The sequence below is a fragment of the Macaca mulatta genome, chromosome 8 (assembly GCF_049350105.2).
Source record: "Macaca mulatta isolate MMU2019108-1 chromosome 8, T2T-MMU8v2.0, whole genome shotgun sequence".
NCBI lineage: Eukaryota > Metazoa > Chordata > Mammalia > Primates > Cercopithecidae > Macaca > Macaca mulatta.
Genome location: NC_133413.1, coordinates 23,403,304 through 23,426,392, shown reverse-complemented (window position 1 = coordinate 23,426,392; position 23,089 = coordinate 23,403,304). Strand labels below are relative to the sequence as shown.

The following is a 23,089-nucleotide window of genomic DNA, read 5'->3' as shown; positions in this document are numbered from 1 at the left end:
CATGTTGGCCTGGATAATTCTTTCTTGTGGGAGGAGCCGTCCTGTGAGTCTGAGGATGTTCAGCAATGTCCCTGTCCCCACTGGATTCCAGCAGTGCTCTTGCAAGCTGTGACAACAAAGATGTCTCCAGACAGGGCCACATGTCCCTTCGGGGCACAGCCACTGCCAGTTGAGAAGCACCGCTGTAAACCGTGAGCTGAAAGCATTTCCAGTGGGACCCTAAGCCCTTTCGAATAAAGAACTCTCCAGGGCCATGTTTCTCAACCATTCTTTTTTTTTTCATTGTTGTTTGCTGGGGAGAAAAAATAATTCTTCCTAACTAGTGAGATTAAATACCAAGGAATAACATTTTGTCTCGAAGGTTTGAGTTTTGGAGGACCAGAAGCCATGGTAAGATCTCCTTTCTCTTTTTCTTTTTGCCCACTCAAGAACCAGCTTTTGCTCCCTTGAGGTGACGCCCTTCCCTCCTGTGGAGAAAGCACGCTCTAGGGGATTGAAACAGGGATGATAGGCCGGGCGCGGTGGCTCAAGCCTGTAATCCCAGCACTTTGGGAGGCCGAGACGGGCGGATCACGAGGTCAGGAGATCGAGACCATCCTGGGTAACACAGTGAAACCCCGTCTCTACTAAAAATACAAAAACTTAGCCGGGCGAGGTGGCAGGCGCCTGTAGTCCCAGCTACTCGGGAGGCTGAGGCAGGAGAATGGCGTGAACCCGGGAGGCGGAGCTTGCAGTGAGCTGAGATCCGGCCACTGCACTCCAGCCTGGGCGACAGAGCGAGACTCCGTCTCAAAAAAAAAAAAAAAAAAAGAAACAGGGATGATACACGTGTCCCTGGTGGGAGAAATCTTGGATGCCCAGGAAGGGAGGTATTGGCCAGGGCGTAGCCATCTGGGCATGGCCTTGGGCTCTGGTGATGGTTGGGTTGGTGGTGAATGGAGTGGAGACCTCAATGTCAGCTGTGTTGAGCACCTTGCCCTGGGCTCTCGACATCATAATCCCCCCGCCCCAGTGGGGTCATAACAGAGGCTCTGAGCTCAGAGCAGCTTCCATGCTGGCCTTGCCTGTGGGCACCATGGCAGCTCTATGGTAAGTCTTGGCCAAGGGCTGGACTGGATGGGGTTGACTGGGAGTCCTTCCCGCACAGGCATTCTGATTCTTACATTTCCTGGTGAGTTTTGCATGGAAATCCACTTTGGACCATTCCTTCTGAGGCAGTGCTCTGGGGCTCAGAAGCAGGTTGAGGATGCCATTAGCCTGTGGATGCTATGGTGGGTACACCCTGGTGGCCCCCATATGCACCCATGTTCTACTCTGTGTGAAGGTCAGGTACTGGCAGATTACTACTGCGTGCACAGGTGACACTGGGCTTCCCTCCAGTAATAAATAGCTTTGACTTGCTCCTGGATGTTGAAGTGCAGAGATCCTCACCTTAGCCCAAGCCCCTGCTGCTCCTTGGACTCACACTTAAATATCTTCCTAGCAGAAAATCTTTACGTAATGGACTTGACACTCTGTGGGACAGGATGTTGACAAGACAAATGAGGAAATTACTAGGTCTGCAGCTCACTGAATCAGCCCGCTTTCACCTGCTGCCCAGAGATAACTGGGCCCTACGCAACTCTGGGTTTCTGTGCTCCAGGGACCACTCCCTGCCATGAGGGCTGAGCTTTGGGGACTGTGCTGGTCCCTCCTTACTGCCTCTGCTGACTCTGCTCCACCCAGAGAAGCCTTAGGGGTAGGTAAGTAGGCAGCTCTGTCTGGGGAGACTTGGGCACATAGTTGAATAGGGAGGCCCTGGGCCTGCCACGAAGAAACCAAGCTGGGGCTGGGCACAGTGGCTGACACCTGCCTCTAATTTCAGCACTTGCGGAGGCCAAGGTGGGAGGATTGCTTGAGCCCAAGAGTTTGAAGCTGCAGTGAACCGTGATGACACCACTGCATTCTAGCCTGGTCGACAGAGTGAGACCCTGTCTCAAAAAAGCCTCCCAAAACACACACACACAAGAAACCAAGCTGGCCATGGTGAGGAGCTCAGCAGAAAGGAGGCGAGAACGGGAGCTGGGAGGTGGTTCCAGTGCAGTCCCCACCATAGATCCCCTGTAGGGTCTTGGGCAGGCTCATTTCATGTACCAGATCTTGTGTCTGAATGAGGACGTGAGCTTGGAGCAGTGCTTCCCAACCTTTGTCCCATCAAGGCACACAGAAAATGGTGGTGTGGCAGGGTGAGCAGACCAGCTTAGTGCTCAGGCCATCACGAGCCTCCTGCTTGTCAGCGTCTGGGCACACGCATCCCCCATCTGTGTGTGGTACGCTGGCTGCAAAGTCTTGTGAGTAACCAAGAACCTGTGCTAGAACTTTGGCATTAAAAGGCTGTCACCCCGCAGGATTGCATGAAATCCTGTGGGAAGCCCCTCCCCAGCCCCACTCATATTGCCTGCGTGCTGCCCCCTCCGCTTCTCTGTGTGGAAAGACTGTGGGTAGGGAGGGAGGCGTGGAGTCTTGGTGACCGCTTCTGGGCTGTACTATCTCCAGGTGGGGCATCAGGGAGGATGCTCCTGTGTCTTTGGGACTCAGTCGCTACTATCTGTTTACCAGCTCCTGTCTGTGAATTCAGGGCTCCGTTATAGGGGCCTCCTGGAATGTCTATTCTTCTTTATCTCTTTCTGTTGGGGTTCTCGGAAAGTCATACTGGGATTCTGTTGCAAAGCTGCCAGGATTCCCGCAGCAACCTCCAATGTCCAGAAGCCTTGGGGAAGGGCAGCTTCTTCCGTCCTCTCTGCCCAGTGCTGCCTGACAGACCCTGGGCTCAGCGGTGGGTCAGTGAGTCCTGAGTCCAGGACCAGGTAGGGAGCAGTGTGGCTGTGATCTGAGTCACAGTGACAGTGATGTTAGATGTGTCCACATGTCCTGCCCTCCCCTTCTATGTGGGAAGAGATTTCATGGAGAAGAAGTGAGTTTTGTCCTGTTTCTAGCAATTCAAACTGCCCTTGAAAGCGTGGGACAGTATGTAGGGAGGTGCCTGGAAGAGCGCGGACCTTGAGCCAGACAGTCCTGGGTTCGAATCCTGACCAGGCCTTTTAGGGGTGTGTGATCTTGTGGCTCACTGTGGTCTTTTTGAGCTGTGGTGCCTACGTCTGTAAGATGGACATATGATGCCCTAAGAGGGTTCGGTGGGAATGGATGTCGGCAAAGTGCCCATGGCGCATCAGGGACTGAGCCAGCTTTGGCGCAGTGGGTCATCCTCTGTCTGCCTGGGGTGCTCAGTGGAGGCAGGAGGTTGTTTAGGTGGGTGCAGGGGTTGAGGAACTGAAGTGGAGCATCCTTCTCATCCCCAGGCTCCGTGACCCTGTGACTGCTGAATCCCAGCTGATTTCACCTGGGGAGGCAGGAGAGGGTGGAACCAAGGTGGAAAAGAAAGAAGAGATCTTTCGGGAAGAGAGAGGTTGCAGAGGGAAGGAGGACCTGGAAGGGCGGTGTGGAGCCAGCAGGGATGTGGGCCTGTAGAACTAGAGAGAGGTGGGTGGACGTCAAAGTGGTGATGAAGAGGACTGGGTGGGTTGGGCAGAGGTGTCCTCACCAATACGGGGGCCATGCCTAAGGGATGGGGAGAAGTGGGCAGATGGCCTTGGCTGTCATCAGGTGCTGTGTCTGCATTCTCGTGAGGGGCAGGGGCTCCGGGGTCTGGCCATGCAGTGCAAGTGTGGCTAGAGGCTTGGGCATGTGGCATCCTTTCTGAAGCTGGAAGGGAACTTAGGAATCATGGAGGCCCACCCCTTCACCTGACAGAAGGGGAAACTGAGGCTCAGAGGGACGGCACACATGTCGATGGGATTCCAATCCCCCTCCCACCTCTGAAGCACTTCTCTAAGCCCCAGTCCTGTTCTCTTGCCCAACCTGGGGCCAATGGCAACACCTACCTCTGAGGATTTTTGTTAGGACTAAATGAGATAGTGCAGGTGAGTTCTTGGCCTGAGCCTGGCATGCTGCTCTAAGCTGTGTTAGCTTTTTAAAACATTAGTATGGACTGGTTTCTCCAAGGTCCAATGGCAGGTTGTGGCTGGGCCAGCCTAGAACCCAGCATTCCAGAAACTGTGTGTGCCTTTGCTGATGCAAGGCCGCCTTTCACGCTGGGATAGTGCTTGGTCGTGACTGGAGTAGAGGTGATTAGGTGATTTCCAGAGAGCAATGGGCCCCTGAGGCTCAGAGGGAGTCTTGGGTGGGGACAGCCATCACGTGCTGTGCTGTGCTGTGACAGGGACAGATAGAGGCTGGTGAGTGGCCTGGGCTCAGTGGCCTTTGTGGACTGGAGGTGGAAGAGATGGCATTGTCTACCATGGTTGGCCAGCATGCATCTGGGGTGGGTCATCTTGCTTGGTTGGAGCCTGGAGAGGGCCAGGGATGTTCTCGTTAGATGCTCCTGTGGTCCTTGTTGGAGGGCGGGCTCAGGAGAAGAGGGAACTAGCACTCAAAACGCTACCCCTTGCCAAGAAGCCTTGCATACAGCCTCTGAGAGGTGACCGCCACCATCCCCTGGTGCCACAGCACTTTGTCCTTTATCATGGTGCTCGCTGCCACGTGTTGGGGGCATGTGTGCGATTGTATGTGTTGGTCTCTGTGTTCTGTGCAGCCATCACCTTCTGTGTCCTCTGCGTGTGTGACACTGTCCTTTGTATCTAATACACGGCCACCGAGGAATCCTGGCATCACGGCTGGAATGTGGACTTTGAGATCGGCTAGTCCTCGTTTTGAATCCTGGCCTTACCTTACTGTGAGAGCTCACTGGACCCCCTGAACCTCATGTTTCTTATCTGCAAGATGGAGCAGTCCAGCTGCCCTGCAAGCATTGGCACTCAGCGTGCCGGGGCACAGGAGCACCCTAGGTGCTGACGAAGGGTATCACTGTTTGCTGACTGGAGGGAGCTGATGGCTTTGCGGGAGGTGCTAAGCAATTGTGAGGTGTCACATGTGTGTGACATCTTAGGAGTATCTGGGGCATTGAGAAGGGGCGGATCCTGGCCGGGGTGTGCAGGAATTGCTCATGGAAGGGGCAGGGCAGGGCAGGGCAGGGCAGGGGCAGGGCTGGGGCAGGGCTGGGGCAGGGCTGGGGCCAGACCTTGGAGGAACATGTTTTGTTCAGTAAATATTGAGTGCTTCGTGTGTTCCGGAGATGGTCAACCACTGCTGTAAGAGAATCAGACCCGTGTCCTCACTGTGTGGTGCGACAGGCAGATACTCACTTAGGGACTCCCTAAGTGGCTTGTTTTCAGCAGCAGTGTAGACCAAGTGCTGCCCCAAGAGTTCAGGGGAGGCAGCAACCAGCAATGACTAGGGAAATCAGGGAAGTCTTGCAAGAGGAGAAAGTGCGATGTGGGAGTGGTGTTCCTGGTGGCATCATGGCTGGGAGGTCTGGCCGAGCCTGGGGTGATGAAGGAACTCCAAGTCTTTTGAGCTTGGGGGCTCAGGGGACAATGAACAAGGATCCTTGTGGCAGACAGGACAGTGGCCTCTCTGGGGTGCTCCAGCCCAGGACTTCTCCGTGGCAGAACTCAGGATGACTCCCTGATTAGGGGGCTCGGGTCCCTAGGGAGGAGTTGGTCTGCCCTTGGTGTGGGGAGAGACTTATCCCTGGGCTCAAAAGTCAGTCCCCAGGAAGACACCCCTGTGGCCTGGTGGGGGCTGGGGGAGGATTGGACCCGGCTTTGCTTGGCCAGGTGTCTAGGGAAGCCCCTTGCCTTCCTGGGGTCGGCTCCCTCTGTGCGCCCCAGGCCTGGGGGCAGGAGACCTAGCCTTTGTGTGGGTACCCCCTCCTCTCCTTGGGCTGCTGAGCAAAAGAATACAGGGTGAGGCTTTAATGTTTCAGCAGGTCGGGCTGGTGTCTCTCAGAGACCCCGTTCCGAGGCCACCCTGTGATGAGGTGGGGGCACGGGGCTGAGGGCAGGGAAGAAGCGGAAGAACAGCAGAGCAGCAGCTCTCCCTGCCCCCTTCGCGGTGGCTCGGGCGGTAAACTGCTTATCCTCAGGTTGTCTCCCTGAGCCGAATGCAGAAGTGTGTTATTTAAATTTCAAAATCACATTCTTCTTCTAACAGCTGTCAGAGGCTCTGAGTGTCAACGAAAATTGGGCTTTAGCTGCAGCTCTGTCACCTCCGACACCTCCCCTTTCAGGGAGAATTCATCTGATGGCCAGGGAGTGGGTGTGGGGTGCAAGAGAGCGGGGGCTGTGGGGACAGGGAGAGGTGAACTGTCAGGCGGTGGAGACAGGTGACTGAGCGGCTCTCACGGTGCTTGGGGCCGCCAGGAGGAAGGCAGTTTCCCTTTCTGCAGGGGCCAAAGCTGGAGGGATCGGCATTTTCCCTCTTCTGTTTTCGTCTGCTCGCTCTCTCTGTCAACACCAGTGACCTCAGGCTCTTGTCAGTGGGTAGAAGGATTTGCCGGCACTAAGGTGTGAGCAGAGTGTTGGTGACTTCATCTTTGGTTGCCTTTGTGTCCAAGTGAGAAATTGCTATGAGAAAGACCAGGAGGGAACAAATGTAGTGTCCCCTCCCACCAAAGCCTCTTTCATGGTAGTATTTCAGGTGCTGTGGTTGAAGTGAGATTTTTTTGGATGAAGGTATTTTCTGGTACCCTCCAAATAACATCGTCCAGGGAGCCACCTGCCTGCTTCTCCTTCCATGTGTGGGGCAGGCCCCGCCAGCACCTGGGGTGCGGGGTAGCTCTTGGCCGGATGCCCCTGCTCGGTGCTGCTCCTGAGACGGCACTGGTGGGGCTCCGTGCTCCCTGAGCACGCCCTGGCTTCGCCATCGACTGCACTCGCTCCGGCTCAGAAAACAGGATGTGAGCACCTTCCCTGGGCACTCCCCTCCCACCCGTGTGTGCGCGCTCCCGTAACCCCATGCTGTGCACGGCGAGCAACAGCGGGAGAGGGGTCATTGTGTGATGGGAACACGTGTGTGTGTCTGGTGTGTGGAGAGTGTAAGTATGCATGGCATATGCATGGGGTGTGTGTGTGAGAGGTGGGGGGTGTGTGTGTGTGTAGAGACGGTAGATATGTATAGGCAGTGGTTTGTGTGTGTGGTGGTGTGTGTATGTGATGTGTGTGAGGTGGTGTGTGTGTGTGGGCATGGTGATATGTGTAGGCGGTGATGTGTGTGTGGTGGTGTGTGTGTATATGTGATGCGTGTGTGTGGTGTGAGGTGGTGTGTGTGTGTCTGTAGTGGTGTGCGTGGGGTGTGTGTGAGATAGTGTATGGAGTGCCTGTGATGTGTGTGTGGTGGTACTGTGCATGGCAGTGTGTGTAATGTATGTGTTGGTGTATGTAGGTTGTGGTATGTAGTATGTGTTTGAGGTAATGTGTGTCAGTGGTGGAGTGTGTGTAGGTGTTTGTGTGTGTAGGTATGTGTTAGCGTGTGTGGATGTGGGGTAACGTATGTGTGCTGGTGTGTGTGATGTGTGTGTGGGACAGGGTGTGCATAGGTGTGATGTTCATGAGGTATGTGTGGAGTGTGTGGGTGGGCCGTTTGTGTGTGTAGGGGTGTGTGTGAAGTAATATGGGGTGGTGTGTATGTATGGTGGTGTGTGTGTAGGTGTGTGTAACGTAGTGTATGGGGTGTGTGTGTAGTGTGTAGGTGTGAGGTGGTGTGTATGTAGGTGTGTATGAGGTAGTGTATGGGGTGTTGTGTGTTGCGTGTGTGTGTGGGGTGGTGTGTGTGTGGGGTGGTGTATTGTGTAGGTATCAGGTAGTGTACAAGGTGTGTGCGTGGGTGTGTGTGGTGTATGGAGTGGTATATGTGTGGGGTAATGTGTTGTGTAGGTGTTTATGAGGTAGTGTGTGGGTTGTGTGGTGTATATGTAGGTATGTGTGGGGTGGTGTATGTGTAGGATGGTGTGTGCATAGGTGTGTGTGTAGGTGTGTATGGGGTAGTGTATGGGCTGTTGTGTATGTGGTGTGTATGTGTAGTGTGTGTAGGTGTGTGTGGGGTGGTGTGTGGGTGTGAGGTAGTGTATAGGGTGTTGTGTATGGTGTGTACATAGGTGTGTGTGGGGTGGTGTGTGTGTAGGTGTGTGCATGTATGTTGGTGTGTGGGGTGGTGTATGTGTGGGGTGGTGTGTGTAGGTGTGTGGTGTGTGTAAGGATGTGTGTAGATGTGTATAGGGTAATGTATGGGGTGTTATGTGTGGTCTGTGTGGTGTGTGGGGGTGATGTATGTGTGGGGTGTTGGGTGTGTGTTGTGTGTATATGTGTATAGGATAATGTATGGGGTGTTGTGTGTGGTGGTGTGTGTGTAGGGGTGTGTGTAGGTGTGTATGCAGTAGTGTGCGAAGTGTGGTATGTATGTGCAATATGTGTCTAGGTATGTGTGGGGTGGTGTGTGTGAGGTAGTGTATGCGGTGTTGTGTGTGTGGTATTGTCTGTGTGGTATGTAGGTGTGTGGGGTGGTTTATGTGTGGGGTCATGTGTTTATAGGTGTGCATGGTGTGTGTGTAGGTGTCTATGGGGTAGTGTATGGGGTGTTGTGTGTATGGCATGTGTAGGTGTGCATGGGGTGCAGGCGTATATGGGGTAGTGTATGGGATGTGTGTGTGGTGTATGGTGTGTATGTAGGTGTGTGTAGGGTGATGTATATGTGGGGTGGTGTGTGTGTAGGTGTGTGGTGTGGTACATGTGGTGTGTGTGAGATAGTGTATGGGGTGTTGTGTGTGGTGTGTGTAGGTGTGTGAGGTGTATGGGGTGTGTGTGGTGTGTGTATGTAGGTTTGTGTGTGTAGGTATGTGTGAGGTAGCGTATGGGGTGTGATGTGTGTATAGGTGTGTGTGTACGTGTGTATGGGGTAGTATATGGTGTGTGTGTGTAGGTGTGTATGGGGTAGCATATGGGGTGTGGTTTGTGTATAGGTGTGTGTACGTGTGTATGGGGTAGTGTAGTGTGTGTGATGTGTGTGTAGAAGTGTATGGGGTAGTGTATGGTGTGTTTTGTGTGTGGTGTGTGTGTGTACGTGTGTATGGGGTAGTGTATGGTGTGTTTTGTGTGTGGTGTGTGTGTGTACATGTGTATGGGGTAGTGTATGGTGTGTTTTGTGTGTGTGTGGTGTGTGTGTGTATGTGTGTATGGGGTAGTATATGGGGTATCGTGTGTGTGGTGTGTGTGTGCGTATGGGATAGCATATGGAGTGTGGTGTATGTGGTATGTGTATAGATGTGTGTGTGTATTGGGGTAGTGTATGGTGTGTGTGTAGGTGTGTATGGGGTAGTGTATATAGTGTGTGTGTGGTGTGTGTGGCATGTGTGTAGGAGTGTATGGGGTAGTGTATGGGGTGTCATGTGTGTGGTGTGTGTGTTAGTGTGTATGGAGTGGTGTATGGGGTGTGGTGTGTGGTGTGTACGTGTGTATGGGGTAGTGTATGGTGTGTTGTGTGTGTGGTGTGTGTACATGTGTATGGGGTAGCGTATATAGTGTGTGTGGTGTGTATAGGTGTGTATGTGTACATGTGTATGGAGTAGTGTATATAGTGTGTGTGTATGGGGTAGTGTATGGGGTGTTGTGTGTGATGTGTGTACATGTGTATGGGGTAGTGTATATAGTGTGTGGTATGTGTGGGTGTGTTTGTAGGTGCGTATGGAGTAGTGTATGGGGTGTTGTGTGTGTGTGTGGTGTGGTGTGTGTTTGCATGTCAGTGTGTGTGGGAGTGGCTGTGGGTTTTTGGCAGTAGCCTTCTGTCTGAAGGGATAGGGAAGGAAGGGAAGAAGGGACGGGGGGGGGTGCAGAGTGGCTCAGAACAGTATCAGCTCTGACTATCAGAGCAATGACTCCCCAGCCCCTTGTTCATCCTCTTAGGGGAGCCGTGGAAAGAGGGCTCAAGGGTGAACAGGGAGGGGCATTAGAAAAAGGGAGGCCATCTTTGCCTGATCAGCAACAGAAATGAGTGGAGTGCACTTGGTTCGTGTGTTTGGGGCCTCCTGTGTCTGGAGGGTTCCGAGGTAACTCAGGGAGCTCAGGCTCAGAAGGAAGGTGTGTGAATTTATCCCCAGATATTCACTGAGCACCCTCTGTGGGCCTTGCCTTGTTCGAGGTGCTGAGGATACATCAGCGAACAACACGGGCGGGTGCTGCTCGTATGGAGTTTATGTTCTTCTATTAACTGGAGACAGAGAAGAATAGAAAACAAGCCAACAAACAAATTAACAAGACATGTGAGATAGTGAAGAATGCCAAGCTGAGAATTAAAAATAGCATGATGGGACAGAGGTGACTGGGAACGCCAAAATCTGACTCACAGGAAGGATCTAGCCATGGGAAGATCAGGGAAATGGCAGAGGGAACAGCTAGCCAAATGCCTGGGTGGGGTCCTGCCTGTGGTGGGTGGGACCCAGGGAAGCACATGTGGCTGGGTGATGAGAAACCATTGGAGGCATTGAGGCAGTTGACTAGCACAGTATGATCTATGTGTTTGAAAAGATGACTCTTGCACTCTGGAGGATGGATCATGGGGGTGGGCACAGAGCAGAGTGGAGCCAGGGAGATCAGTTAGGAGGTTGCTGCAGACGGTCGTAGGTGAGATGGAGAGGATGCATGGGCTTGGAATATATTTTGGAGGTGGAGTTGAAGGGAAGTGGGATGAATTTATGGATAACTTGATATTTTGGACTTGAACAACAGTGATGCTGCTTGTGCCATTTACTAGGATGGAGAAGATGAGGGGAGGAACAGATTGGGAAGTTCAGTGGGCAGAAATTAAGAGTTCTGTGTTGGCCGTTTTATGGTGGAGATGCCAATTAGGTCTCCCCCTGGAAGTGCTAAGGACACAGTTAGAGGTAGGCCTGGAGTTCTGGGGAGAGGTCAGGGTTGATACATGGATTGAGAGTGAGTAGCATATAGATAGTGTTTAAAGCCACGGAACCATGAGGTCATGGAGGGAGGGTGTATAGTCAGGAGAGAGCGAGGCTGGGTCTCACCAAGTAGAGGAGGAAGAGCTAGCAAAGGCAGCTGAGACTAGGGCCAGAGAGGGAGGGAGAAATCAGTCAGCTGTGTCAGGGAAGCCAAGACAAGTAGAGGTGTCAAAAAAGGGGAAGTGGGCCAGGTGTAGTGGCTCATACCTATAATCCCAGCACTTTGGAAGGTTGAGGCAGGCGGATTTCTTGAGTTCGAGACTAACCTGAGCAACATAGCAAAACCCCATCTCTACAAAATATACAAAAACTGGCAGGCATGGTGGCACATGCGGGTGGTCCTAGCTACCCGGGAGGCTGAGGTGGGAGGATTGCTTGAGCCCGCGAGGTCAAGGTGGCAGTGAGCTGTGATCATGCCACTGCACTCCAGCCTGGGTGACAGAGTAAGACTAGGTCTTAAAAAAAAAAAGAATAAATAAATAAAAAGAAAGAAAGGGGAAGTGGTTAGCCTGGTCAGATGCAACCCAGAAGTCAAGGCAGTGAAGTTTAGAGAAGTGACTTTCTGATTCAGCGACAGAGGCATTGAGGCAAGCCTCTGTCTCAATGCCTCCAATGGTTTCTCATCACTCTTAAAATAAAAGGTTCCAGCCACATGTGCTTCCCTGGGTCCCACCCAGGGAGGACCCCACAGGCAGGACCCCACCCAGGCGTTTGGCTAGCTGTTCCCTCTGCCATTTCCCATGATCTTGGTAGAATATCGTTCTTGGAGGGTGAGGTTGAAATGTTGATGTGGGGAGGATGGAGGAGAAAATGTGAAGGGAGCAGGTAAAATCAGCAACCAGAAATCTACTCTTTCAAGCTTTGCTAGGAAGGGGAGGAGTGAAATAGGGGGCTGGGCGGTGGTCAAGGGAAGGCTTTGCTTTTGGTTTTGTTCTGTCTTGAGAAAAGCAATGATGGTGGCACATTTGTAACTTTTGGGAAAGATCCCGAGAAAGGGTGAAATTGAAGGATGTAAGCAGGAAGGGGCGATTTCAGGAGTGATGTCTTCAGTAAGTGAGGAGGGATGGGTCCCTGTGGCATGCACCAGCACGCATGGCAGGGCAGCCTTTGACGAGGCTGGAGCTGGGTCCTTCCAACAAAGAGAAGGCAGAGCTGGGTGTCCAGGTGAGACAGGTTGGTCACTGGTGGGTGAGAAGGCGAGGGCATTTCTGTCCAAATCTATTTTCTCATCAAATACGAGTGAAGGTGCTATGGTCTCAATATTTGGTCCTGCTGACCAACAAATTTATAGGTTGAAATCCTAAACCCCAAAGCAAGGGTTTTAGGAAGTGGGGCCTTCGGGAGGTGATTAGGACATGAGAGTGGAGCCCTTATGAATGGAATTAGTGTCCTTCCAAAGGAGACCCCGGAGAGCTCACTTGCCCCTTCTGACAGGTGAGGAGGACACGGCCAGAAGACAGCTGTCTGTGAACAAGCAAGTGAGCCCTCACCAGACACTAAATCCACCAGCACCTCGATCTTGGACTTTTCAGTCTTGAGAACCATGAGAAATAAATTTCTGTGATTTATTTATAAGCCACTCAGTCTGATATTTGTTATACCAGCCTAAACAGACCAAGACACAAGGTAATTAGCTTAAGCAGGGGAAGGTGAGAAATGGCTGCTTTAAGGCATTTGGAGCTGGAGATTGGGACTTCAAAGTGAGACCAGTCAGCCCGTGTGTGTGTGTGTGTTACCTAGTGACCTTTGGCTGCTCAGGAGCCAGCATGGAGTTGGGGTGGTTGGGTTTCACTGGGGTTATTGGTTTTTGACTATGATGGAGGAAGAGAGGAGGAGGAGAGGGGTTGAGGAGCTCAGGGTGTTGCGTGCAGGCTGGGAAATGTAGGTTGGGTAAAGAGGAACTGAGGACAGGGTAGGGGGACGGGTGAGGGAGAGCAAGTGGCCGGGTCAGTGGGTCAGGGTCTGGGAGAGGTTGAGGGTTTTCTGGAGTGGGAATTCCAGAGAGGGATCTGGAAGGTGAGGAGAGGGTGGCCTGAGGTTGGAAAGTGTGATGTCAGCCTTTCAACAGGGATTTGGATGTTGATGAAGGTCAAGGTCAAAGATATGACTATGGCAATGGGGAGCTAAGGGTAGGAGGAGATCACTGGAGGCGGATAGAGTGTTGTGCAGACAAACTGTCCCTGTTGCGTGGAGGCCTCTAGGAATGGTGCCCGGGAAGGGATGAACCGGAGATGGTGAGCCAGGTGTGAGGTCATTCCTGAGAGAGCGGAATGGCAGGGTTGGTGAGTGACAGCCTCCAGAGGAGTGGGGGCAGCTGATGACATGAACTTCCCAGGAGGACAGATGGGGCAGAAATGATGAGGAGAAAGGAGACCCCCAGCCATCCATGAGCTGCCCAGTGGCCACTTCTTTCAAAATTAGGATGCTAAATAACAAAGTCACTGATTTTACAAAATGCATTGATTTACCCAAACTAAGTCTTTGAATTGTTTTTCATAGTTTTAGAAATTGACATTTAATGGTTTTCATGGCTTTTGAAGATTTTTGCAAATGGTCTTCATAGCTGTATTTTAAGATATATTCAGCTTTTGGGGAGCTAAGGGTCATGAGTTCATCTGAACTTCTTATGGTGAGAAAAGTGTATTTCATAATCAGTAAACAAAAGTTTAGCTTATGATGGGTGCTTCAAATCCTATGTCCATTCTCTACACCATCAAATAAAAAATGCTGAGGAAAGATTTAGGTTATCGCATCAATATGAAATGCCTCAAATTTGGTTTTTAATGGTTACAAATACAAAATTAAACCCAACTCATCATTGTGGGAATTGGTGTGAGAACGGTAAAAACCTCAAATATTTTAAAAAACCCCAAATACCAAAACTATATTCAAAAGAAATAGGGCACTCAAAAGTGGTTGAAAAAATTCCTTTGAATGTGAAAGAATAGAACTTAAATTTTTAGTTGTCAGAACCACAAAATTAAGACTAACCTGAAATTTGAGAACTTGGAGAAAGCATTTTAAGTGTGGTTAAAATTTGACAAACTATAAAATGCAATTTGAAAGGTTCCAAATTGATTTTATTTCAAATTGATGTTCAATGTATTTGCCATTCGTCAAATTGATTTTTGGCGGGTTAACCTGCTTCCAAAAATGCAGGTTCACCTGGAGAGCGCTGGGTGGTCCCAGTGTCATGGTGGGGCTGGGAATGAGGGGAAAGTTCAGAAAGAAAGTTGAGATTATAAGGAAGCTTGGACTAAGACTTCCCAGGACTGATTTGAGGAGGGTGAGCACCCTGACCTACAGAGCAGTAGGGGACAAGGGTTCAGGTCCCACTGGATCCTTGGGCTTTGATTGACAACTGAGAGGACTGGGAGGCAGGGCTCTGGGGTTGGTCTTGTCAGCTCCTGCGGATGGGGACACTGATGTATTGCTTCCAGCTAGATGTTACGGTGCTCTTGGCCCCCACTCCCGGTGGTGAAGGGGCCCAGAAGGGAGGAAGATGCCCCGAGATCTTGCTTGGGATGGAGCAGAGGAAGCCCTGAAGATCTTTTGCTTATGGAAGGGAAGACTGGGGACCGTTTTATCTTCTGCAGCATAGTGTGTAGAGGCAGGAGCACAAGGGACTGTCTTCTTTTCCTAGCAGGGCAGTGTAATGTGAAGGTAGCCTGACAGGTGAGATGGGAGGGAGGACCTTTCCAGTCACAGGACGCTTTATTTTTATTTTTATTTTTTTGTTTAGACAGAATCTCGCGCTGTCACACAGGCTGGGATACAGTGGGGAGAGCCCTCAGCTCACTGCAACTTCCACCTCCCTGGTTCAAGCAGTTCTTGTGCCTCAGCCTCCTGAGTAGCTAGGATTACAGATGCGCACCATCACACCCAGCTAATTTCCATATCTTTAGTAGAGATGGGGTTTCACCATGTTGGCCAGGCTGGTCTCGAACTCCTGGCCTCAAGCGATCTGCCTACCTCGGCCTCCCAAAGTGCTGGAATTACAGGTGTGAGCCACTGCGCCTGGCCAGGTGACACCTTTTAAAACAAGCATCATTGCCTGTGCACTAAGGGTTGGAAACTGTAAGGGGTATTTTCATCCACATTGTCCCTTTTTCTCTTAGCGTAGTCCTCTGTGTAGGCAGGTAGGTATTCTATCTCAGTTTTGCAGGTAAGGAAAGTGAGGCTCAAAGAGGTTACACAACCTGTGCACACTTGCTCTGATAGTGGCCCAGCCAGGTCCTCCATCTTCCCCACAAGCCACTGCTGGACCAGGGTCTCTGCTTTTTCTGGGACCCCACACTCAAAAGGGAAAGTTTCCATTTGTTTACTTGTGATCTCTCACCTGAGCTAGAATGTGAGCACCAGGAGGGCAGGAGACTTGGTGGTTTTATTTGTCAGTCCAGCCTTACTTTCCACACAGTGGGTTGTAAGTGTTTGTTGCAAAAAATAAATGGATCTTGAGGGCAGACTGGGGTTGGATGCCCCATGAGGAGATCCAACATGAAGTGTGGAGGTGATGCTCATCCAGCATGAGGTGTGGAGATGACAGTCATCCAGCATGAGGTGTGGAGGTGATGGTCATGGTGGCTTTAACCCTACAGGGAGGGCTGGGATTAGGGGCAACTCCCTGGAGTCTCTGCTCCTGGACCCTCCCTTTCTCTAGCTGCCCTTTCTGTCTTCCTTCCAACTCTGCTGAGTTTATTTATTCTGCATCTCATTGTGAGTTGCCCCTCCACTCACCCTTATGCCCCTAATTACTTGGGAGTGTCAGTTGACCATCCTCCTTTTCGAAACTCTTGCCTTCCATGAAATCAGCATCTCTTGGTTTTCCACCAGCTTAAGGTCCACTCCTTTCCAGCTTCCATTGAACATAATGGAGCTCTGTCCTGAATTACTTCCTCTTCTTTGTTCTCATCCCCAACCTAGGGAGCCTCACTGAGTTATGTGACTTTCTACAGCCTCCAGTGTCAACCATGCCAAGTTTTACGTCTTTAGCCCAGACCTCTTTCCTGAACTCCTGGCTCGTGGACCCTTCTGCCTATTCAACATCTCCGCTTTGACATGTGATAGACATCTCAAACTTAAGTCAAAAACAAAATGGTCCATTTCATTCTGCCTCTCTTCTTTCCAAGTCTTTCCTTTTTAGTGAGATGATATCTCCATCTACTTGGTGCTCAGGCCAAAAACCCAAGAGGTTTTCTTGATTTCTCTCTCTCCTCCCACTCAAAATATAAGCAATCCTGTTGGCTTTATCTCTAAATTATATGCAGAATGGGCTCACCTTTTGCCCTCTCTTCAGTCACCACCCCACCCCAGCCTCCACTAGCTTCCTGCTACTGCAGTAGCCTGTGACTGGTCTCCTTTTCTGCCTGCCACCCTCAGATATACCCTCAGTTCCATGTGTCAGTGAATGAGATCATGCGCCTTCCTCCTTAATGCTCTCCAGCGCTTTGCATTTTAGAATAAAATCTGAAATTCTTACCTGCTCCCCAAGGTCTCTCCTGACTGTCGCTCTGACTTCTACTTCCTCTAACTTCTGCCTCCTCCGGGAAGCTCCGGCAACCTTACCCTTCGTTTTGACTAGGAATGTGCCAAGCTCATAGCTGTCTCAGGACCTTTGTGCTTGCTCCTCCTTTTGCTTAGAATTCCCTTTCTATGTTTTTGTGTGTGTGGTCCATTACTGCCCGTCATTTTAGTCATTCTACCTCAACTTGATGTCATCTATTCGGAAAGGCCCTCCCTCATTCCCTGGTCATTCTTTTTCTTTTTTTTTTTTGAGACACAGTCTTGCTTTGTCTCCCAGGCTGGAGTGCAGTGGCGCGATCTTGGCTCACGGCAACCTCTGCCTCCCAGGTTCAAGTGATTCTCCTGCTTCAGCCTCCGGAGTAGCTGGGATTACAGGCACCTACCAGCACACTCGGCTAATGTTTGTATTTTTAGTAGAGATGGGGTTTTACTCTCTTGGCCAGGCTGGTCTTGAATTCCTGGCTTCCACTGATCCACGTACCTCAGCCTCCCAAAGTACTGGGGTTATAGGCCTGAACCACTGTGCCCAGCTGGTCATTCTCTTTTAAATTCCCTTATTTTGCTTTCTTTAAATTTCCTTCCTCCCTCCCTCCCTCCCTCCCTGCCTGCCTGTTGTCCCTCCCTTCCTTTCCTCCTCCTCCTTCTCCTCCTCCTCCTTCTTCTCTCTCTGTCTCTCTCTTTTTCTCTGTTTTTCTCTCTCTGTCTTTCTTTTTTTGAGCCTGAGCCTCACTCTGTCGCCCAGGTTGGAGTTGCAATGGTGCGATTTTGCCTCTCTGCAACCTCTGCCTCCTGGGTTCAAGCCATTCTCCTGCCTCAGCCTCCCGAGTAGCAGGGATTACAGGTGCACGCCACCACTCCCAACTCATTTTTGTGGTTTTAGTAGAGACGGGGTTTTGCCATGTTGGCCAGGCTGTAACTCCTGGCCTCAGTGATCCGCCCGCCTCGGCCTCCCAAAGCGTTGGGTTTACAGGTGTGAGGCACTGCGGCCGATCTTATTTATGTATTTATGTGTTTACTATCAGTCTTTCCCTCACTAGAGTGAAAGCTGCAGGAGAGGGAACATTCTTTCTTTCCTGCACATAGCTGGATTTTAGGGCCTGGCATGTAGTTGGTGTATGAAAATATTTGTTGACCGGCTACTAATGCAGGGACTCAGGTTCTACTCCGGGAGAGGTGGGTATTGTTGGGTGTCTGTGTGTGTGTGTTCTTTGGTGTGCACACATGCTGTTGAGTTTGCACAGTACCACAGTAGGCTCCTTTTAGCCTGCCACAGTGGACCTGTGGCTCCGGCTCGAAGAAACGAGGTGAGACAGCAAGGCTTTCCCTGGCCCTCCATCCCTCAGAGTCTCGCACTGGTGCATTGAGTGGGCAAGTGGGAGAGGCACAAAATGTAAGGGATTATGCAGTTCAAAACCCGTCATTATTCAGGTAAAGAAATGAGACCGAGGCCGGGCGCGGTGGCTCACGCCTGTAATCCCAGCACTTTGTGAGGCCGAGGCGAGTGGATCATGTGGTCAGGAGATCGAGAACCATCCTGGCTAACGCGGTGAAACCCCATCTGTACTAAAAATACAAAAAAATAGCTGGGCATGGTGGCAGGCACCTGTATTCCCAGCTACTTGGGAGGCTGAGGCAGGAGAATGGCGTGAACCCAGGAGGCGGAGATTGCAATGAGCCGTGATGGTGCCACTGCACTCCAGCCTGGGCGACAGAGCGAGACTCCGTCTCAAAAAAAAAAAAAAAAAAAGGAATGAGACTGAGAGAGGCACAAAGATTTACCTAGGGTCTTCTTCAGCTTGGAGAAGCAGAGACAGAATTAGGAACCACGTTCTTTAACCCCTATTTAAGTAGTAGAGCTCTACATCTTGGCCCAGGGGCCAAGGGTGGGCTCAGGGACAGACACTGCAGCTACAGATGGGATGAGGGGCAGTTTCCTGGGAGGCAGGAAGGGTGGTTAAAACACCTGGGTCCTCATTGTCTGGGAAGCTTTACAGGATGGGGAGCCTCTCCTTTCTGCCCACAGGCTCATTTGTTATTGGAAAGTCTACCTTAAAGATCCTCTCTGTCGGGAGGTGGCAGAGGGGGATGAAACCGTTGGGGGGTGTGCTTAGGTGACAATAGCTGGCCACAGACCACCTTCTGTGAAGGGTGGGTTTGCTAAATTGTGTGTTGGGTGAGGTGTGTGTGTTGGGTGAGGGGTGTGTGTGTGTGTTTGGGGAGTGGGCCAAGGGCAGCCCTGTGCCTCCCCTAAGCATTGGTTCTCAGTCTTTGGAAGGTGGCCTCAGAATCACAGGGAACTTGTGAAATCCAGATGCCCGGGTGCTAGCCACAGAGCTCCTGACTCAGTGGGGCCTGTGAGTCACAAATGCACTAGAGGTCAAGCATCTTTTCTCTAAACCAGTGACTTCCTCCTCTGAGTGCATTGCGCACCACTGCTAGAATGGGAGATGGGGCCGACAAATACGTATTTTTATCTTTATTGCATTCTAATGTGTTAGAAAATTTCAGAACCAATGTAGGTGTTATCATTTAGGATAAACCTAGATAGGTATTGAAAAATGTAAAAGGTGAGTCAATAAGGATTTAAACAGATTCATTATTTAAGAATTAAGGGATTTAGGCCCAGCGTGGTGGCTCATGCCTGTAATCCCAGCGTTTGGGGAGGCCAAAGCGGGCGGATCACCTGAGGCCGAGAGTTCGAGACCATCCTGGCCAACATGGCAAAACCCCGTCTCTACTAAAAAATACAAAAAATAATTACCCGGGTGTGGTGGCAGGTGCCTGTAATCCCAGCTACTCTGAGGAGGCTGAGGCGGGAGAATCGCTTGAACCTGGGAGGCAGAAGCTGCAGTGAGCTGAGATCATGCCACTGCACTCTAGTGGGTGACAGAGTGAAACTCCGTCTTAAAAAAAAAAAAAAAAGCATTAAGGAATTTAAAGAAAAAATTAATTAAATGTCAGTAGTAGAGGTGGTACTGTTAATATGACCAAAACGAGATAGGAAACTGAAGTTTGGTAAACCTGTCTCAATATAAAAGTTAAATACATATTTAAAGAATGTGAGTTTAAAGAGCACTCATATGCTTGCCTGCTGGGGATAGGGAGTTCCACTGTCTGGAACCACAGCTCAGTGGTGCAGATGGACTCTTGGCTCAGGGCAGCACCCCAGGAATTAACAGGAGAGGCTGGGCTGGGTGTGGCTGGGGCAGGGCTATTGGGGAGGCTGAGCTGCAGCCTCTGGTTGTGCATCCTCCAGCTGGCCTGCCCCTCTGCTGCTGGCTGTGCTCCCTGGCTGGCTGCGCTCCCCCGGCCTGGCCCTTACCCAGGGAGGAGGAGGGGAGGAGATGAAGAAGCTAGAGTGTCCCCCAGGGCCAGGAGCCGGGGGCTGGGAGGATGACTTAACAGGTTTTGGAGAAGGCCAAGTGTTGTTAAATCCCTCCTCCCTCTCCCTTGGGCAGCTGTTTACCATTTACTCTTTGGCCATCAAGGCTGTTCTCAGCCGGCCTGGGAGACCCACCAGGACACGCTGGAGCACGTGTTGAGTGCAGGCTCTCCAGGGCCAGCTCAGGCCTGGGATCAATTTCTAGCTCCCGAATTCTCAGGTCTTGTGTGGTCTCAGCTCTCAGTGCAGGGGTTAGGTGCAGGGAGACAGAAGTGGCTGGGTTTCCTGAATCCCCATTCCCCACCCTTGGCACATTTTAGTTCAGGGGCTGTAGCCTCCGTGTCAGGCAAGGATTGTGAGGGGTCTTGGTAGGTGAGGTTTGTGTTTAGAATCCCCTACTTCCTTCTTCCCAGTGGGGACTCACCTTCCCGACAGGAGGGACAGGAGCCTTAGGGTGGATGGCAGGGCAGTGACTGTGTCGGAAGGGGTGTGCGTCCAGTTAGCCTGCTGCAGGTGGCAGTGGCTGTCCCTGTGACGAGCTCTGACCCCACCATCTCCCTCATGATGAAAACGCAGTGCAGGCTGCCTCCTTGGCGAGGTGCTTGGCAGAGCCTCAGAGCCCAGGCCCGCTCCTGGGGGCCTTTCTCCCATCATCCGGCCCACTTGAACCCAGTTCCTGCCAGGAGGATTAGAGGGGGCATCTTCCTGGTAACCAGGTAGGAGCTGCGTTTCTCGTTTTTTTTTTGTTTCCTAGGAAATTTACCAAGTTTTGGCCCAGGAGTTTACATGTTCTGCCCCCTAGCAAAAGCTTTCACTGTTCAAGCTCCAAATGGAAGCCACGGAGGCTATAATTACACCAGCACTAGCTCAGGAACCTGCTGAGAGGAGTGGGAACGGAGCACCTGGGGAACCTGGGGGCAGCCGCAGTCCTAAATTAGCTGCCATTACGCTTGCAGTTGCTAACCTCCTCTCTGGGGTCCCTCCTGTTGTGTCTCCTCCACCTTGGCCCCAGGCCGCTCCACTCCTCCAGCCAGCAGCCAGCCAGCCTCTGACAGGTGCATCCCACGGCTGGCTTGGCAGAACCTGACCCTTAGAGGCAGTGTCCCCACAATAGCCCTAGTGTTGACAGGGATCCTGGGGTCCTTCTGGCCTGGGCAGAATGGTTTGGTAGCAGCTCAAGGAATTATCTGAGAGGCCACATGCCCCAACGTGGCTGAAGGCCCTTGTCTTGCAGTCCTTGCCTTGGTTTCCATGTTCAGTCATATTGAATTGCTTGCAGCTCCTCCCAGCGGTTGCCCCTGCTCCCCTCTGTGCCTGGGATCCTTTTTCTGCTGTCTTCACTTACTCTGAGTCCTCCTGTAGGTTTCAGCAGAGATACCACTGCTTCCACGACCCGCCCCCGCTCCCCACCCTAGGTCTGGACGGGATGCTTTTCTCTCTGCACCTGACTTCCCTGACACAGAACTCACATTAGCATGGGCTGGTCCTCTGTCCCTAGCTGTGTCTCTGGCAGGGTTGCGGGCTTAGCGTCTGAGGAAGTGCCTGGCACATAGTAGGTCCTCATTGACTATATATTAATGGATTGATTGGGAAAACAATCAATTCCTTTGATTCTCTTTCTGCCTTAATTTCCCCTGGCCCCCCCTTTTTTTTTTTTTTTTTAAGTAAAAGGCTTATTTCTTTAAGAGTGATTTTAGGTTCATAGCAAAATTGAGAGGAAGGTACAGAGTTTCCATCTACCTGCTACTCCTCCCCAGGCACAGCCTCCCCAGCTATCAGTATCCCTCTATAGAGAGAGGCATTTGTTACAATTCTTGAACCTACATTGACACATCATTATGAGGCAATGCCTAGAGTTTACATTAGAGTTCCTCTTGGTGTCATACATTCTTTGGGTTTGGACAAATGTCTAATGGCATGCATCCTCCATTACAGTATCATACAGAGTGGTTTCATTGCCCTAAAAATGCTCCATGCTCTGCCTCTTCCTCCCCCACTCCCCACTGACTCCTGGGAGCCACTGATCTCCCTGTTTTCCCTTTTTCAGAGTGTCATACCGTTAGAATCATAGGGTGCGATATGTCTCCTTTCATGTAAGTTTCCTCCATGTCCTTTCATGATTTGATAGCTCATTTCCTTTTATCACAGAATAAGATTCTTTTGTCTGGATGTACCCTCCCCTCTTTTATTTTTACAACAAGAAGAGAGGGCACTTTTCTCTTTCTGCCTTTAAAGGGCTATTGTTGGCCAGGCGCAGTGGCTCACGCCTGTAATCCCAGCACTTTGGGAGGCCGAGGTGGGTGGATCACCTGAGGTCATGAGTTCAAGACCAGTCTGGCCAACATGGTGAAACCCCATCTCTTCTAAAAATAGAAAAATTAGCCGGGCATGATGGCAGGTCCCTGTAATCCAAGCTACTCAGGAGGCAGAGGCAGAGGCAGGAGAATCACTTGAACCCGGGAGGCAGAGGTTGCAGTGAGCCAAGATTGTGGCATTGCACTCCAGCCTGGGCGACAAGAGCAAAACTCTGACTCAAAAAAGAGACTCGTTGGCCAGACAAAGTGTTGGGGTGAATGGCTTAGTTTTCGTTGATCATCCCCCAAGTTTCAGGTCTGGGCTGGGCCCCACATGGTCCTGCATTGATCATTGTTGTCTACTCTGTACCATTTTGCTTGCTTAATAATATTAGTCAACGTTTTTTGAGCACTTGTTGTAAAATAGACACTGGCCTAAATACACTTATTCCATCACCCCTTAAATACCTATTGCATAGCACCTGCGTGTCAAACACTGGGTACTAGGGACACAGCACTGAGCACAACCCTGCCTTCCTGGAGCTTGTATTTGATGCAAACAAACAAATTAGTAAGTGAGTACATACCATGGCAGATAGTGATGAGTGCTGTTGGAAAAACACGTCAGAGTAGTGGGTACATGGAATGTGCATGGGGTGTTGTTACTATGTGTGGGGTGGTCAGGAAGGACTCACATATTAGATAACATTTGAACAGAGTCTTGAAGTAGATGAGGATAGTGGTTGGAAGGGAGAGACTTCCAGGCCAAGGGGAGAGTAAGTGCAAAGGCCCTGTGGCCAGGCCATGATGGGAGTGTTCCAGGAATATCCAGGAGGCTGGGTTGACTGGAATGGAGTGAAATGAGCTGGGAGAAAGGAATAGAAGGTGAGGCCATATACAGCCTTGCTGGCTGATGGACATATGATATGCATCACATATATAATTCTACATTTGCTTGTAATCACAAAAAAGAAACAGGTGAAGTTATTTTTTATTACTACATTT

At 51.0% G+C, this 23,089-nt stretch overlaps 1 protein-coding gene across 10 annotated transcripts in view; it reads left to right on the top strand.

The window, feature by feature from the left end:
* The window catches only part of GFRA2 (GDNF family receptor alpha 2), a 100,841-nt gene that overhangs the window by 16,574 nt on the left and 61,178 nt on the right, over positions 1–23,089 (top strand). The window contains exon 1 of one of the 10 annotated variants that reach the window (XM_077943192.1): positions 1,585–1,742. The exons of the other annotated variants lie outside the window; for them this stretch is intronic. Within the exon in view, the coding sequence (XP_077799318.1) occupies positions 1,658–1,742 (85 nt within the window). The 5' untranslated portion in view covers positions 1,585–1,657. Of the gene's footprint in view, positions 1–1,584; positions 1,743–23,089 lie in introns of those variants that run through there. 10 annotated transcript variants of the gene reach the window in all.